Source organism: Apteryx rowi, unplaced genomic scaffold, assembly GCF_003343035.1.
Source record: "Apteryx rowi isolate R43461 unplaced genomic scaffold, aptRow1 scaffold_185, whole genome shotgun sequence".
Lineage (NCBI taxonomy): Eukaryota > Metazoa > Chordata > Aves > Apterygiformes > Apterygidae > Apteryx > Apteryx rowi.
The window spans coordinates 960,558-975,755 of record NW_020448141.1 but is presented as its reverse complement, the minus strand read 5'-3'; the positions used below and the strand labels follow the sequence as shown (position 1 = coordinate 975,755).

At 38.3% G+C, this 15,198-nt stretch overlaps 1 protein-coding gene across 1 annotated transcript in view; it reads right to left on the bottom strand.

The window, feature by feature from the left end:
* The window catches only part of PTPRR (protein tyrosine phosphatase, receptor type R), a 146,087-nt gene that overhangs the window by 55,000 nt on the left and 75,889 nt on the right, over positions 1-15,198 (bottom strand). Inside the window, exons 4-5 of the mRNA XM_026061775.1 lie at positions 8,987-9,097; positions 2,113-2,375 (exon numbers count right to left, since the gene is read on the bottom strand). Of these exons, the coding sequence (XP_025917560.1) occupies positions 2,113-2,375; positions 8,987-9,097 (374 nt within the window). The remainder of the gene's footprint in view (positions 1-2,112; positions 2,376-8,986; positions 9,098-15,198) is intronic.

Sequence of the window (15,198 nt, the reverse complement as noted above, 5' to 3'; positions counted from 1 at the left end):
CATCAGTTATAATTTTTTGTCTCCAATGTTCCTGTGTTTCAAAATGTGTGTAAAGTTGTTCACAGTACAGGATACAGTAAATAAAAAATAAGAAAAATATATAATAATAGTTGATTATTTCAGAGGAAGAGAAGACAGCTTATTACCTAAAGTTCTCTCCCTCACATCCCCTGACCTTCATATTGCTGAGCTCAAAATAAACATAAACCACCATTTCTTAGAAATGAACTTGAGGTAATAAAGTGTAGCTGTGCAAAAGGATTACAAAAAACCCCCCGTAGAATGGGATGTTACCGCAAGTGCTTTCATTTTTTCACAATCAGCTATTAGTGTTCTTTTACAGTAGAAACCAAAGTGCTTGGTTTCTTTAACTTCCTTTTCTTTAGTAATAAGCTGAAACGTCTGGCTTGTTTGATCAAACAACAGGTCTTTGTATTTCAGGTCTCCATTTTGACATGTCTGACTCAGAACATCTTTCAGAAAATTGGTTTAGAAGTATTGAAGGCCAAGTTCCTATTTGTGGTGGTGAAAATTAAAATCCTAGATCAGTGATTTTTATTTTCTTTGTTTGACAAATGCAAATACTTTTTTCCTGGTCCTTACCTACAAATTCTCCCACCAAATTCCTTTGTCCCAGTCCCTCTTAACTATTATGCATGTTATGTTAAATGCCAGGTATTATAAACAGGCTATGTAATACCTATATTTGTGCGCTGTAATTTTAGGAACTTGTGGAGTGAGGGCAACTATGAAAATGTATTTACTTGCCTCCTCCATTCCTCATTTTTGTAGCTGCAGTGATATCACTACATATTTTATGACAGATCTGCCTTTCAGCATCTTTTACTTGTGGAGGACTCAGACCCTCTCTCTTAGTTCTGTCTGTGCCTCATAAAACCATTGATAAAATTCTGTCTTTGAAATCCCATTGTTGAAACTGAATCAGAGCTACTGCTAAACTCAGAAAGTCCTCAAAGAGAACGTTCCGCTTGGGTCTCCTTTTCATTCTGATTTCCCCTTCATATTTGCATTATGTCTGTTCTTTCACTTATCTTCTGTGCAGGGGTAGAAGAGTTCAGTTACACTGCTGCATGCTATATTAGTTATTCAGAGCACTGATGCTTTATGAAAGCTGCCTGCAGCCATCAGGCAAGAAATTATATAGGTTTCTAACAGAGGAGAGACAGATGTCAGTGTGCATTCTCCTGTGGGAAGAATAACTAGTTTTGTAAAGGGAACACTGGCCCAGTTCTTTAAAGGTAGAATGAGTGATTTCTTGCAACATTTGGTGCCTAAGTATTTCTGAGAAGCTGAGCACAAGTACTGGCTTCTTTATCAGTCACTTCTTTCTCTTTTTTGCAAAGTCTGTAGACCTTGGACTGTTCCCCTACCATCATGGGAAGCTGCATTTAAGAAGGAAAATTATCTAAAGGTGAAAATGGAAACACTGTACAAGGTTGGCAAATGCATTCAGTTGCTGTAAATATTGCTCCTTTCTAAGTTTCCCAAGGGTTGAAATGTCTGATCTAGGACAATCTAGGCATGACAGGCATGAAAACAAGACATTTCTAAGTAGTGTATAGCTGTGAACTCATTGGTCCTCTCTGTTTTGCTCTTTTTACTTCTGCAAGGTGGACAGAACTATCCATCATCCCTTCTCCATGTTTCTGGGAAGCCGTTTGGATAGGAGAGATAAAAAAGGCAGTGAAGGAGCCAGGCTGACAAGCAATAGGGACTCCCTGACACTGAGAGACTCCTGAGAGTACTGGAGAAATGTAATCAGCCCTTGTGCCCTCTGCCTGGATCTCCAAGATCAAAAGAGGCAAAAATCAATGAAATTGAAAAATAAAATATTTGGGTAATTGCTGGAAAGGGAAAGAAACAAATTAGCAAAAAGAATTCCAGTTAATCTGAACTCAAACCCCTGGATCTCTGTTCCTACGAAAAGGAGGAAATACCAATAAGATAAACACTAACACACTGAAATACCACTTCTCAGATGTTTGGAAGGTCAAATCTCCTGTTCTTTGACAGAAGAGACACATGTCAAATCATGCAGCACGAGTATAACATAGCAGAATAAATCCTGAACATGCTGGGGCACCATCCTACCTTTCCTGGAGCCCCACAGGTTTCATTCTGAAAGGAGATGGACTGGCAGACAGGGGAGGTTTGAGCTCAGGAACACATTGGCCTTGAGGGTCCACTACAACATTTACAACTTTTGGAGCCTGTTCAGGCTGGACCATGCTGTTGGTGGTCTTGTACTCGGACTGAGATGTCTGGAGGGGAAGGGGAGAGAGGTGGATCTCCTGTTTCTTTTCCTTCTCTTGTCTCAGCGACAACTGGATCTTCTCCTTTAATCTGTACAAAACCTACAGAAACAGAAAAGAAAGTCCACTCATTTTAATCCCAGTTTCCTTGTAAACAAGGTAAGGAAAGCATCACAAATGCTGGATGAGATTGCTATATATGGTTTTCATTTCTAGAAGGTAATCCACAAGTTGTGTTATATGGCGTTTCCCAAAACAGGATAAATATTTCCATTACATAAACCACAGTGTGTACGTGTGGGTGGTAGGGATTTTAGCAGTTCCCATTGTGAGCCAGGAATTATTTGTAATACCAGCAGCTGTATTACTAAAGAGATAAAAAACATAGAACAGAAAATAGTTGTCGCAAAAATCACTGTGAAGAAAGAAATCCTGATAAATAAAATAATTGTAGAAAACAATATCAGAATTTTAACATGAGAGACAATGGCACAATATAAAACAGATGCTTATGATATATCTGTCTCTAATGATAACACCTTCAATTTCTTTTACTGAATACGTTCCTAAAACTGTTAGTCATTTCTCATGGAGCTAATACTTGAACAGAATAACTTTACTAGGCCACTTCTGTAATGGTAGGCTGCTACTACTCTGAAATATCCCTGAAGTCTTTTTTACCAAAAATCTCATAACATCCTTAAATAAACATCCACTGTTCTGTAAAAAAGCTGAATTGATGCACAGCCTGTGTAGCTATTTAAGGATCTGTGGCCATTCAAAAAAGTCTGTTTTACAGTTACCCAGACATTGATATCTAAAAGCAAGACTATAACAGGATTCTCAGTCCAGCTAGTATTGTAGGAACTTGGATGTCAGATTATCTGCAGCAAGTCCTCTTCCCCTGAATTCGACATCCAAGCTGCTGTACACTGGCTTAGGAAGGACTGGGAGGTAGCGTGTGCGCCGTTTTGTCACTCCAAAGGAGCCTATATTATGTTTATCTAACAGATCTCACCTCCCTTGGATGGAATATAAATTTCCGAGTTGTAGTTTTGCCACTTTCAAAATGTGCCTTAAAACTGAAGAAACTTAGGAGAATCACTATCATGTCTCTGTAATAATCATAGTATCCTAAATACTGTTTGTGGAAGTGGGCGAAAGCCACTTCTAGAGCTTTTTGAAGGTGTCTGCTGATGCCTTCATACCTTCTACTCTGCTCTAGCTGTTGCCAGAAAGCAGTCTAACTGCATCCTGGTTTGCAAAGCCATAGAAACAGATCCTAGAACAAACCCTTCTTCTGCTGCAAATCAGAGGTTCTTTGATGGCTGTCGCCCTCCTAGCACTGCGTAAAGATCTCTCACTCCCTAGCTCTCCAGTGAAGACTGGATGTGTCTGATGCGTTTGTTTTTTCAAGGATTAGTATTAGAGGTTTAGCTGGGAACTGACCTAATACCATTAGCAATATTTCCATTAAACAGGACTTAGCTACGTAAACCATCTGCTCATTCAGAAGAATTCTGAATTAAATTGTATGGATAAGATAAGCTGCTCTTGGCCATTACTTTGCAGAAAAACAAACTGTGAAGCAAAGATGCAGGTATCAGGAAAGATAAAACAGGGCCTTGAAATATTTTAACCCTCTTTTCTCCCCAGTGACTGTTTTGGTCTCATCTGTTTCTGGTAACCCACAGATACACAGCTCAGACATTTACAGCTATGATAACGTTTACCAGTCTTCCTGTGGCTAATATATTTGGACATAGCTTCTTCCTTTGGAGACCCAGGAAATTACACTTTTGGGTTCCAAAAATTGAGACTAGTATTATTTCCTATCTTTTTTAATACTCCACTATTAGATCCTAGAAAAAAGACAGCCTGCAACTAGTGGAAATTGAAAAGAATTAAAGAAGCACATTTGATCTAAGAGCTAACAATCTTTCCTCAGAGAGGCAGGGGCTGTCAATTTTTTAACGAATTAAAGAAAAACAAACAAACAGAAAATGGCCAAAAAGACAGTGGCCAAGCCAGGCTCCAAGCTCTACAAATTAAACAATTTAGTTGTGGTCATATTTCAAGTCAGTTTAAACACATTCATCTGCCAGTATGGATGGAAACAGATATAAACCCCCTAAATTAGGAAAACTGATGTTTTACAGATTTCTCAGAAGATTCATTGTGCAGATAACCAAGACACACAGAGCAACTGAACAATATGAAATACTGTTTTCAAGGACACCTAAGTTAAATCTTTAATATATTAGGCCCTGGGTTCAGAGTCACCGTTAGCAGAAAAAGTCTCCTCCTTGATTCTGTTGATGCAGAAGAATGAGAGGATCCTCAGAGAACTCTGTTCACTCGTATTTCTGCTCAGTATATATGGCAACAGAAGGCTGGCATGCTACAGGCATCCCTGGCCAGTACCTCCTTTCCACCCATTCAAAATACCAGCGGAGAGCCCTTTTATTCATCTTCAGAGAAAAACAATGACTCCCCTAAGGTCTCTGGGATGAAGAGATCTTGGAAACAGTCACATGGAGCAGTGTTAGGAAGCTCATCTGCCTCACAATGTTTAGGGCACCGAAGACTGTATAGGAAAATCTCGCAGAAACTAAGGGAAACAAAGACTGTTCACTCTAATAAAAAGGATTCTCTCTTAGCAAGCGCTTTTCGACATGTGTGTGTGCCTGTGTGCGGTCTGTATGAGCGGTGCTGTTGTGTGTATGTGTACACATGAGAAGAAAACCAACTAGCAAAATTTCCCTCAAACCCTGGGGAAAGGATGAAAGAACAAAAATGTGACAGAGGTTAGTCATGTTGTTTAATGCATTACTGGGAAGCATTTGGATTCCCTGATGCTGAATGCACTATAAAAAGTTCTGTAGAAACAGAAGAACTCAGATAACCTAGGACTAGTTTATATACAAAAAAGCTGCACTCTGATTTTAACTCCTACTTTTTCTTATTTCAGTTCAATCAGCTTAATCACTCTTGCAGGATGATTAAATTACGTATCTTTGATTTTGCTTTAAATCTTTACATTGGTAAAAGCTGAAGTTGGTGGGCCGATATCAGCTGCACACATTCTATAATCGAAGTGCTTTCAAAAATACTGCACCATTTTATGAATCCTAAAACCTTGTAAATTTACGAACAAATGATAGGTCATGTGAGAAACAGTAGGCTGAAATGCTTTTTTGTTATTCAATATTCTTCTTGCTAAAGGAATTCCCAAATACATTCATGAAGCTGAAAAAACATCATACTGATCATAATTTATAAAACACTAGAGCCATTAATAAAAAATTGCAGCTCTCACAATTTGTTGACAAAAAAGCTCATGTTCTTCATTTTAAATGAAAAAAAATCCTACTTTTTGAAAATTAAAATTTTTAGTGTGAAAAAGAAAAACATTTAGAAAACCCTCTCATCACAACCAGCTACAAATACTTTATAATCTGAAACAGATACTTCCAGACTACTCACGAGATACTTATACATACAAGGATATATACAATAGGATATGTAAACATATCAAAACAGGATAAATTAATAAAAAATATTAACAGTAAATAATTTAATTCACTGTCAAATATTGTGTTTTGTATTAAATTTGGTGATGGCTCAATTATTTCTCCATCTATATAACATAAAAAAGTACAGAGACCTATTCTTCACATAGGAGCACTTAAAAATAATTAATCTTAATTAGCACCTTGCTTGGCATATGTTATGAATGATGTATGATGTTCCCAGTAGAACTGAGTGCCTGGTCAGGAGCGCTGATGAGGATAGCAATGGGCTGCCTGTTGACCTCTACTTATGATGAATCCCCCCTGGGATGCAAGAGGCTCACATATCCTGACAGCAAAGACTAGATGAGTAAATACATAGCACAACCTCAGAGGTGCAATTTACAGGTCTGAATTTAGCTCATGTGCTGCTGTATCTCAAGTCACAACAATACCCTGCACCATGGATTTTTTTATGTAATAGAGGCCAGATAATTGCTTTCTTAGTACTGTTAATTATTATTAAATTCCAGCCAAACTTTCAGAAACCTAATGGCCGTTAATGCAGTGTTCTCTCAGTCTAAAAACTGTGCAGGGAAGTGTCATGATTTTTAAAACCCAGTTAAAAGAAAAGGCTGCATATTTTACAATTTCTGTAGTAATTTCATTAACACTGACATTTCAGCGCCTGACACTAACCCCTGTAGATCATCATTATTATCACTAATTACTTTCTATTTCGTACTGTAATGGACACTTCCTCATCATTTAGAAATGCAGGTTAAACTTTCTGCTATTGGAACCTTAAAACTACAAATACACACCTAGAGACAAATGGATGGCTACACTGTAACATTAAAAAGGGGCCTCATTTTGGTGATCTCATACGGTCACTAAAGCCGGAGCTACTTCAGATCAGGTCGAAAGCTTTACTCTAAAACTTAAGGATTTGACAGACTGTGATGGTTGAATTCTAAATATTGAATTCCTGCTTTCCACAAATCTGCCATTCTGTCACATGTGAAGTGTGATTAAAAACAATGATGTGAATTGTTTCTTAGCCTTATAGATTGCACATATTCCATATATCAGCAGGTCCAAGCAAAATCTGAGACAGTGTCACTTTTACATGGTTTAAACTTAACAGTAGTACATGTAGAAAAGATGTATATTGGAACAGTGAGGGAACAGAAAACGGATGCCTGCAGAAAAGATCATAGCATATGCAGCTCTAGGTCTACTAGTCTTTCCCTCTGTCCTAACTCTGAAATCAGCTATACTCAAACTATTCCTGACAGATGCCCGTCTAAAACCTCAACTGATGAAAACTCAAGAGCTGCCCCAGGCAATGTACTCCAGTGTATAGTGACCCGATTTGACTGAATCTCCCTTTCAACAATTGGCTTCTTGTCCTATCCCCAGTGGACAAAGTATTACCTTCCTCCTTACCACGGCCTTTGAAAACTTTCCATATTTGAGAATAACATGTTTCTCCTTGGTCTTCTTTTCTCTATAATAAATAAACCAAATTCTTTTGTGCCTTCTGTATCTCTGATCACTCTTTCATTTCTCCTCCCTGCTGTAATTGGCTCACATCATTTCAGCAGTGTGGTACCCAAAAGAGACTACATAGCAAGACATAATACTATAACCACATTATTACCAGAACCAAGTGAAATGGATTTAGAGATCATATCCTTATTTATACATCCCAGGGCAAAGACTGTCATTTTGCAACAACATGACGTTACTGATTTACTTAAGTGTGTGCTTTCCTGTACTGCTAGAGCATTTCCTGTGGAACCGTTGCTTTGCCACGTATTTCCTACGTTATATTTATGCACCTGATTAGAGTTCTTGTCCCTACTGAGTAGCATTCTCTTTACTTCACATCGTTCTCTACTATATTAAGATAATTTAAAATTCTGATCCTGTTCTCCACAAGGTTTAAAGCTCCCACTATCATCTACACATTCCAAATAACTAATGAAAATACTGTGTAGTACCAGGACGAGGACAGACACTGCTTTCTATGCCCTTTCAGTTTTACAGTCAGTAATATCTTGTGTTCTGTTTCCCTGAAGCAAAAAGTTTGGGTAAAAATTAGTACTTACTTCTAGAGTTACTATGCTCTCTTTGAGTGAGATGGCATGGAGAACTGGAGATGAGTAGGAGGTAGAAGTTAATATAAAAGCACAATTTATGTGAGAAAATAAATGCTTTTAAAATTCTAAGAGGACTATATGAGCTTAAACAAGATTTTGTTATAAATGTGAGTATTCATAAAAATCTTCAATTTAAATGTTATTTTCTTTTTAAGGCTGTAAGTGGGAAATCCATCTAGGTTGCAGAAAATTAAACGTGTTTGAAAGCAAAATATCTTAGAAGACCCCAAGATACTATGAGTTTATAAATGCTGAGAATTGTCACAGAATTCAGCAAACCCTTAAATTTATGCACAATAGGAGAAAGATACAATTCAGGAAAGGAAAACATCTGAGATATAACATAAGGAAAATGCAAAAATTTGTCTATCAGTGGTGGTAGAGCCTTATTCATGCCCTATGTGTCCTTCTACAATTCACATTCAGAGCATTACATGTACAACTAATGCCCAGAAAACCGGCTGCTGAAGTCACACAACGTGAATGTCAATGAAGTATTTTAAAAGCATGATCACTCCGTGATGTACTTATTAGTCATTTCAGTTTAAAATTCATATTTTCAATATATGAATACTGACTCTCTCTCTCTCTCTCTCTCTCTTCCTCTCTCTCTCTCTAAAAATATATAACCACTGTGCATTGACAATATTGTGGTATTGTTTTTATTATCCCATAAAACTGAAGTACAGTAGGCCGAAGTGAATTCAGGGATCCTGGGACCTTAATAAAAGGTTGAGAAGTCATCAGCCAAGTCACTACAGAGTTATTTTGCAGTTAAGCGTCCATTATTTATTTCTTCAGCTTCCTTCTATGTTACATTTTTCTATTAGACTCAAAATGTAAAAAGCTGTATATTTCTATTACTCATCAAGCTTTGGATTCACAGTATTATGAGAATGACCAATTGTTACCTTGTAGCTGAGCTTTTGACAGCTTTGTGAAAACACTTTTCATATAAAGAACGTATGACTCTATCCTTCAAACCGAGAAAAGCACTAAGTAAAGAACAACAAAAAAAGGTAAAAAGCAAACTTACCATTAAGCAAGTTACTAGAATGACAAAGATGCTGAGAAATATGACAACTGCATAAAATCCTTCTTTGCTCCAGATTTTGTCTGTTTCACGCTGGCCTTGCAAAACATTTTTCTTTATTAAGCAATAAAAAAGAAAGAAGGAAAGAAAAAAGTTACACAGTAGTGTGTGCAGATTAAATAGCTCTTGTCAGGCATTAATCATCTTCCTTAGCTTTGTTACAGTTCACATTCCAAAGTATACAACATTTATTTTGAATGCTGCCATTCCCACACCTACCTTAGTGAATAAGCACGCTGACTGCACCATGTATGTGTGACACCAGAATCCTAATACTATGAAAGATGATCTAAGATCTTCCTAGTGACTGCTGAAATTATCTTCCTACGCAAGTAATGGACTGGTTTAAGGTAAGCAAACAAGACTCATGTTCTTTCTTGGAAACTACCTGGCTCATCAGGTAATAGGGCATTGCTCTTGTGTGGGCTGAGGAAACTGCTCGCACTGTCTTTTTCTCTCTGCTGCTTATCTCCTGCCCCACCACCCACATGCTAGCCTCTGAACTGTTTACACTTTACACAGATGTGAGAACAGGTGACTTGCCAGTTGCCTTCATGAGCCAAGAAACCCTGGCACTGTAATCTTTAGAATATGTACATGCATATACGTATATAGATAAAAAACTCTGATTTCCTGAAAGTAATCTCATTATCCATATATCTGTAATTCTGAATATGCTTCATCTCACTATCTTTGGGTTCCTGCTGATACTACATTTCTAAAAAGCTGTACACACTAAAATTTGCAGAACTCCTGGGGAATATGAAATAATAATAATTTTTACAGCATTTATTTTTGGCCTTATTGCAGTGGGGGGACTGGGTTGGGCTATTAAATTACAAGAATTTCACGATGTTTCCAAATAAAAAATATGGTAGTAGAAACAAAGTAGATGTACCCCCAGTCTAACTGCCCTATATTATTTAGAATAAAATGTGTATTCTTGCAACAAAAGGAATCTTCCATTGTGGATTTCCAAGACAGAAATTCAGTCTCGGTCTTTTTGCTTCCTTCTTTTTTAATGGTGTATTTCTAGTACAGTTCTCAGACTGAGTAAAACAACTTTCTTCAATTCCAGTTTCTACTGTAAATGTTCAAGGTCTCAGTGCTTCCCCTTCATAGGGAATTTCCTAATGGCTTTAATTAAACTTTTAGTTTAACTAGTGAGTTGTCTTCCCTAGAAATTCATTTCAAGGCAGCTAACATGAATTACAAATGTGCTCTTTTTTCTTCTCAGGGGACGTTCCATATGAGCCCTTGGAGTCACCCATTTTCCACAGAGGAACGAGTCCTTCCGTTTAAAGGTAAGTAGCACTCACTGGACCTGTGTTACTATAGGGACCCTCTAGTACTTAACATGGAGGGTTCATGCTCAGAAGTCTGCTTTGCCACCGATTAGCTTGTTCTTTTGAGCAGTCAATGTATCGAGCAAATTCCTTGTGTCTGTGTGTCCACCCCAAACATAGAAAGTCCTGATAAAGTAGAATTTGTGTGGTAAGGGCTGCTGAGGAGGAGGAGAGCATGGCTTGGGAAACAGAATAAAGGCTGACAAAAACCCACTGCATGCTGTATCCCAATATAATTTTTATGATCCTACTTTCAGCACAGGCTGGCTCTGTGCTTGCTTTACAATACAAAGCAGATTATATTCTGTGCAATTCACAGATCACGCTGCCACAAAATACAAACAGACAGAGAAGTATTTGATAGCATGGTTAATTTATAGACTTGCTTGCTAAAAAAAAACCAACCATACATATAACTAGAAGTTGGCTGCACTAGAGCCAAAAGCATCTATAAATAAGAGTATTCTTTGGAAGTCATAGTACCAGGGATCAGAATGGAAATACTTCACCCCCTGCTGCTGAATCACAGAAATTCACCTTGTAAAATTAGTGTGAACATTTGAGTGAGGAATTGTGCAGTGTTTCACAATCTGGACCTAAAATCACTGTAAGTATCCACAGGTTGACAAGGATTATAAGTGACAGTCCTCTGTGTAGTGAGCAACTTAAAAATCAGTTTTCAGTGATGGAAATCTTGCCAAATATTTCTGCAGAAATTGTTCCTAGACATATTCAAACAGTGCTGCCACTATAACATGCTGTACTTTTCTGTGCAATGGCTATCTCAGCACAGCAAGGTTATTCTGTTGTGTTCACAGCACAGGACTCGGGTCCTAACACTGCCGTAGAGCTCAAAATTGCAGCTGCTGTGCACTCAGGACTCTTGTTGAAGTCCATGGGAATCCCACAATGAGAGCAGCAGCTGCAGCCCTGGCCCATTAGCTATAAGCTGTTTGACCCTGGGTAGGTTACCTGATGGCTTTCTGGTGTTTCAGATCTCTCAGGAGGAAATCTGGATAAAAAGCAAGAGTTGAAGGAGAACTGGCTGGGCTGCCCTTCCATAAGTGAGTAAATTTTTTTTTTTAACCTCTTCAGTGAAAGCACAAACACGCTAGAAAGTAAATGAAGAGCTAATAGGATTTTTCAACACAATGGCTGAGAGACTTCTAATTAACTGCACTTCATTAGTGTCACAAAACTTCATATTTTACACACAGTTATATGCTTTATACATACAACTGAGTCTAAAAGAATTAATCTGTATGATATACTTGTGCTCAGGATATGTTTTACCCTGATTTGTCTTTCTAAAAATCAAGTTCAATGAATATTAACCAATACTGTAGAAAAAAAAAAAAATGTGTGCCTCTACTTTGATGTGTCTGACACACCATTTTGAAACACTGAAGTGGCACCTTTACCTAACCAACAAAATCTCTCCCCTTGATCTAACTGAACATTATTCAGGTAGCAGAATCATTGCTTAAACTGCTCTCTAATGATAGAAGAGGCTGTGACCTACAGTAGCTGAGTCAGTTCATTTCCATGATAAGAAATTGCCATCTGAAATGTTAGTACTACTAATTCAGAACTTTGTTCCTAGGTCTGAGAGAACTGATAAGAGGGATATCAGCTGCTATACTCATCAAAACTGTTAACGCCCTAGAAACATAAGCAGAATGGCCCAAGCACTAACGAAAAAGCAAAAGAGAGAGAGAGCGAACTTCTGCCCATGATGACGGGCCCCGAGCCTCCAGCATGGAAATGTGTTCTGTCTAAATTGATTGATGTTACTGCATATTTCTCTCACTCAGATGGGAGCTTTTTCCTGCCTGAGAATCAACTAAGACTTTCAGATAGTTTTTGAGGCGTGGGAATGTGCCATGGCCATCAGAGAGCAGAAGGATAAACTAAAGCTGAGCTGCAAAAAGCCACAGGTGATGAAGGCAAGAGGGAATATGGCAGCAGGTGGGCTGGCCGGGGAGTTCCGGTAACTCTGGCAATTTCAGGTCCCAGAACAAACTTGGCTACTGGGAGGAAGGCTCATCATTGCCGTATGTCGTCCCCCAGTGTTTGACTCCATTCTCTAAGGAGTCTCCACAGTCAGATGAGTCATTTAGGCAGAATTAGCCAGGTTAATTTAAACAGTTTAAATTCAGCATTGAATAAGATGCGGAAGAATCAATACATTCTAAATAATCACACGCTATTGCTAACCTTATTTAAGACTGTCTACATAGGTGTCTGCTTTGCTCAAAACTAAACTGGAACAAATGTGTGTAGAAAATGATTTTTTATAAACTTAAAAAAAAAAGACATTAAAGATTCACTCTGGGCCTTCTGGTCTTATTATGCAAACCTAGTGGACTATTTCTCAGCAGCCAGCTCTTGATAATAAAAAGAGAGACCTTGACCTGAAGCAGTCACTGTAAAACCTGAGACTGAAAGATGCTACCAAGATATCAGGAGCTGCCAGGAAGGGTAAGTCTCACTGGAAGAAAGGTGAGTTCTTAAATTGGGTTAGTTAACCCCAATTAGTTCCTTAGGCTGAAACGATAATGAAAGCAAGGCAAGCTGTAGTTATGAGCACAGATGAAAGCTCACAGAGAGCTGCGAACTGAAACTGCTCATACGGGGTTATCCAAGTTCATACTGGGCTGTTTTGTCTTTTCTGCTATTTTAACTACATTAGCTAAAGCAGGTTAGGAAAACTTGCCAAGTTAATTCATTTCCCCCCTTCAGTGAAAACATGCAGGAAAACTGGTGACTTCTCAGGTTTCTAGGACACTGGGGAATAGCCACTTACTGTCTCCCATGACAAAGCCTCCTCAAAGACTGTAACTATTTGATATCTAACTATTGCCAAAGTCACTGTCCAGTTTCACAACAATTCTTTCCATAACAGTATTCAGCCTTAACGTGTCTGTGTGATAAAGTGTTGTGACTTCATGTTTTACTGAAAGTCAAGAGGCCTGCAGGGGAGCCAGGCTCTTCTTCATGGGGCCAGCCAGCTTACATGAGCAGTGAGCAGGTTCCTAACCGCTGTTGCTGTGCTCTGCTTTCACCCGTGCAAGTATCATGCTCCATCTGCCTTGTGTGATCACAGAAACACATCTTGGTTCTCTGCTTTGTTCCCAGTTGCCTCTTTCTAGGCTGTTGTAATTTCTAAGCTATGGGTTTTGATCACTAATCCTTACACTGACTTACGGTTGCTGTAGGCTTTAAGTGAATGATTAGTTCCTTTGATTCTTTCTCTGACAGAAGTTAGTATCACGCACTTCAAAGCCACACAGTAGAAGCTTTGTGTAAGGAGGGTGTAATTGTACATTTTGGGATTGCATAATTTGGAATGAACTATCGAATGGAAAATTCTCCTTTGCACCACATCTCCCAGCTAGCACTTAGCTTACTTCACAAAAGACAGTAACCCCTTATTTTACTTATCATAACCTTCAGCTATTTTTGTTATCCAAAACCATTTCTATTCTACTAAGCTCTAAAATCCAGTGGTATTTTCTTTTCTCTCTGAGTACAGTTTTAAGGCATTAGGAAGTCAGGTTACCCATACCATAGTAAAATGGATTGCCTTGGTCATTGAATTTAATTCCATGTACAAACAAGTAACAGTTCAGTGTTTTTTTTGTTCTAAGAATGCCTGCTCCGGGCACTGCCACACACCACAGACCACAGATCAGAATATAATCCTGAATTCCACTTTAGACACAAACTTTAGACCATAATAAAAGAGCAGATGCTACAACAGCAATAGGCCATTGGAAGGGAAAGGGCATATGGAAGGCATTGCCATTGCTCTGGATCCCTGAAATGGCAGAGACTCCATTAAATTAAACTTCCACATTACCATCCATACACATCCCATTCTACAGCATGCAGCAAACAACTCTAGTGCTTCCTACAGCAAAGGCATATAGGAAATCTGCTCTCCCAGCTACTGCATAATAAGAAACTAGGATATGAATTTTGAGACAGGAAATTTAACTGAACCAGTAGATGCAAATTGGCAAATTATTACTGGAATGAATGGAAATATATTTCCAGTCACCTATACCCACTGAGAGTTTTGCTGTTTATGATACCATGTGCTGAAACTTTAAGGAGAGAGCTTCAGTATTCCACTCAGGTTTTCCTATATAACCTTGGTAAAGTTTCTTAGGATAGAGATAATCTCCCCCACCATTAACCCGCTACAATTGAGTGTCTAGCTTAAGCTAAAACCCGTTAGAAAGAGTCAATCGACCAACCTCAGAAGAGGTATCTGAGAGATGGAATGAACCACCCACTGAAGGTGTCTCTTTCTCTCTGTTTACTGTAGAGAGAGACAATAGATTTTTAATTCTTAGGCAGCTAATATTGATATACACAGCTAAAATATGAGATGAACTCCTAACACCTCTGTGTCAGCCACCCACCTATACAGACGAGGATAATACTTCCTTTCTGCACAGACAGATTGTTAGCATATGTACAATACTGATTGTAAAGCTTTTGGTCACTGTGGTGGAAGACTGCACAGAACTATTAGCTCAGGAATTAATTAGAATTAGTAGCTCAGGAATGCACAAAATTGGTAAAATTACATGTCAAAGCTATGCCTTTCTATAGCTGTATCTATATCTCTTTTCAAAGCTTTGCATCTTTATGTTATTGGCCATTACTTTGTTCGGCATGATTTATTCTTTGGGCAAGTTAAGTGAAAAGTAAATAATTGGTAGCAAGTAAAGGTTATATGTTGCAGTTTTTAGCTGCTATTTTCTGTGAAAGCTCACTCAGGCAAACAATTTATCGAGA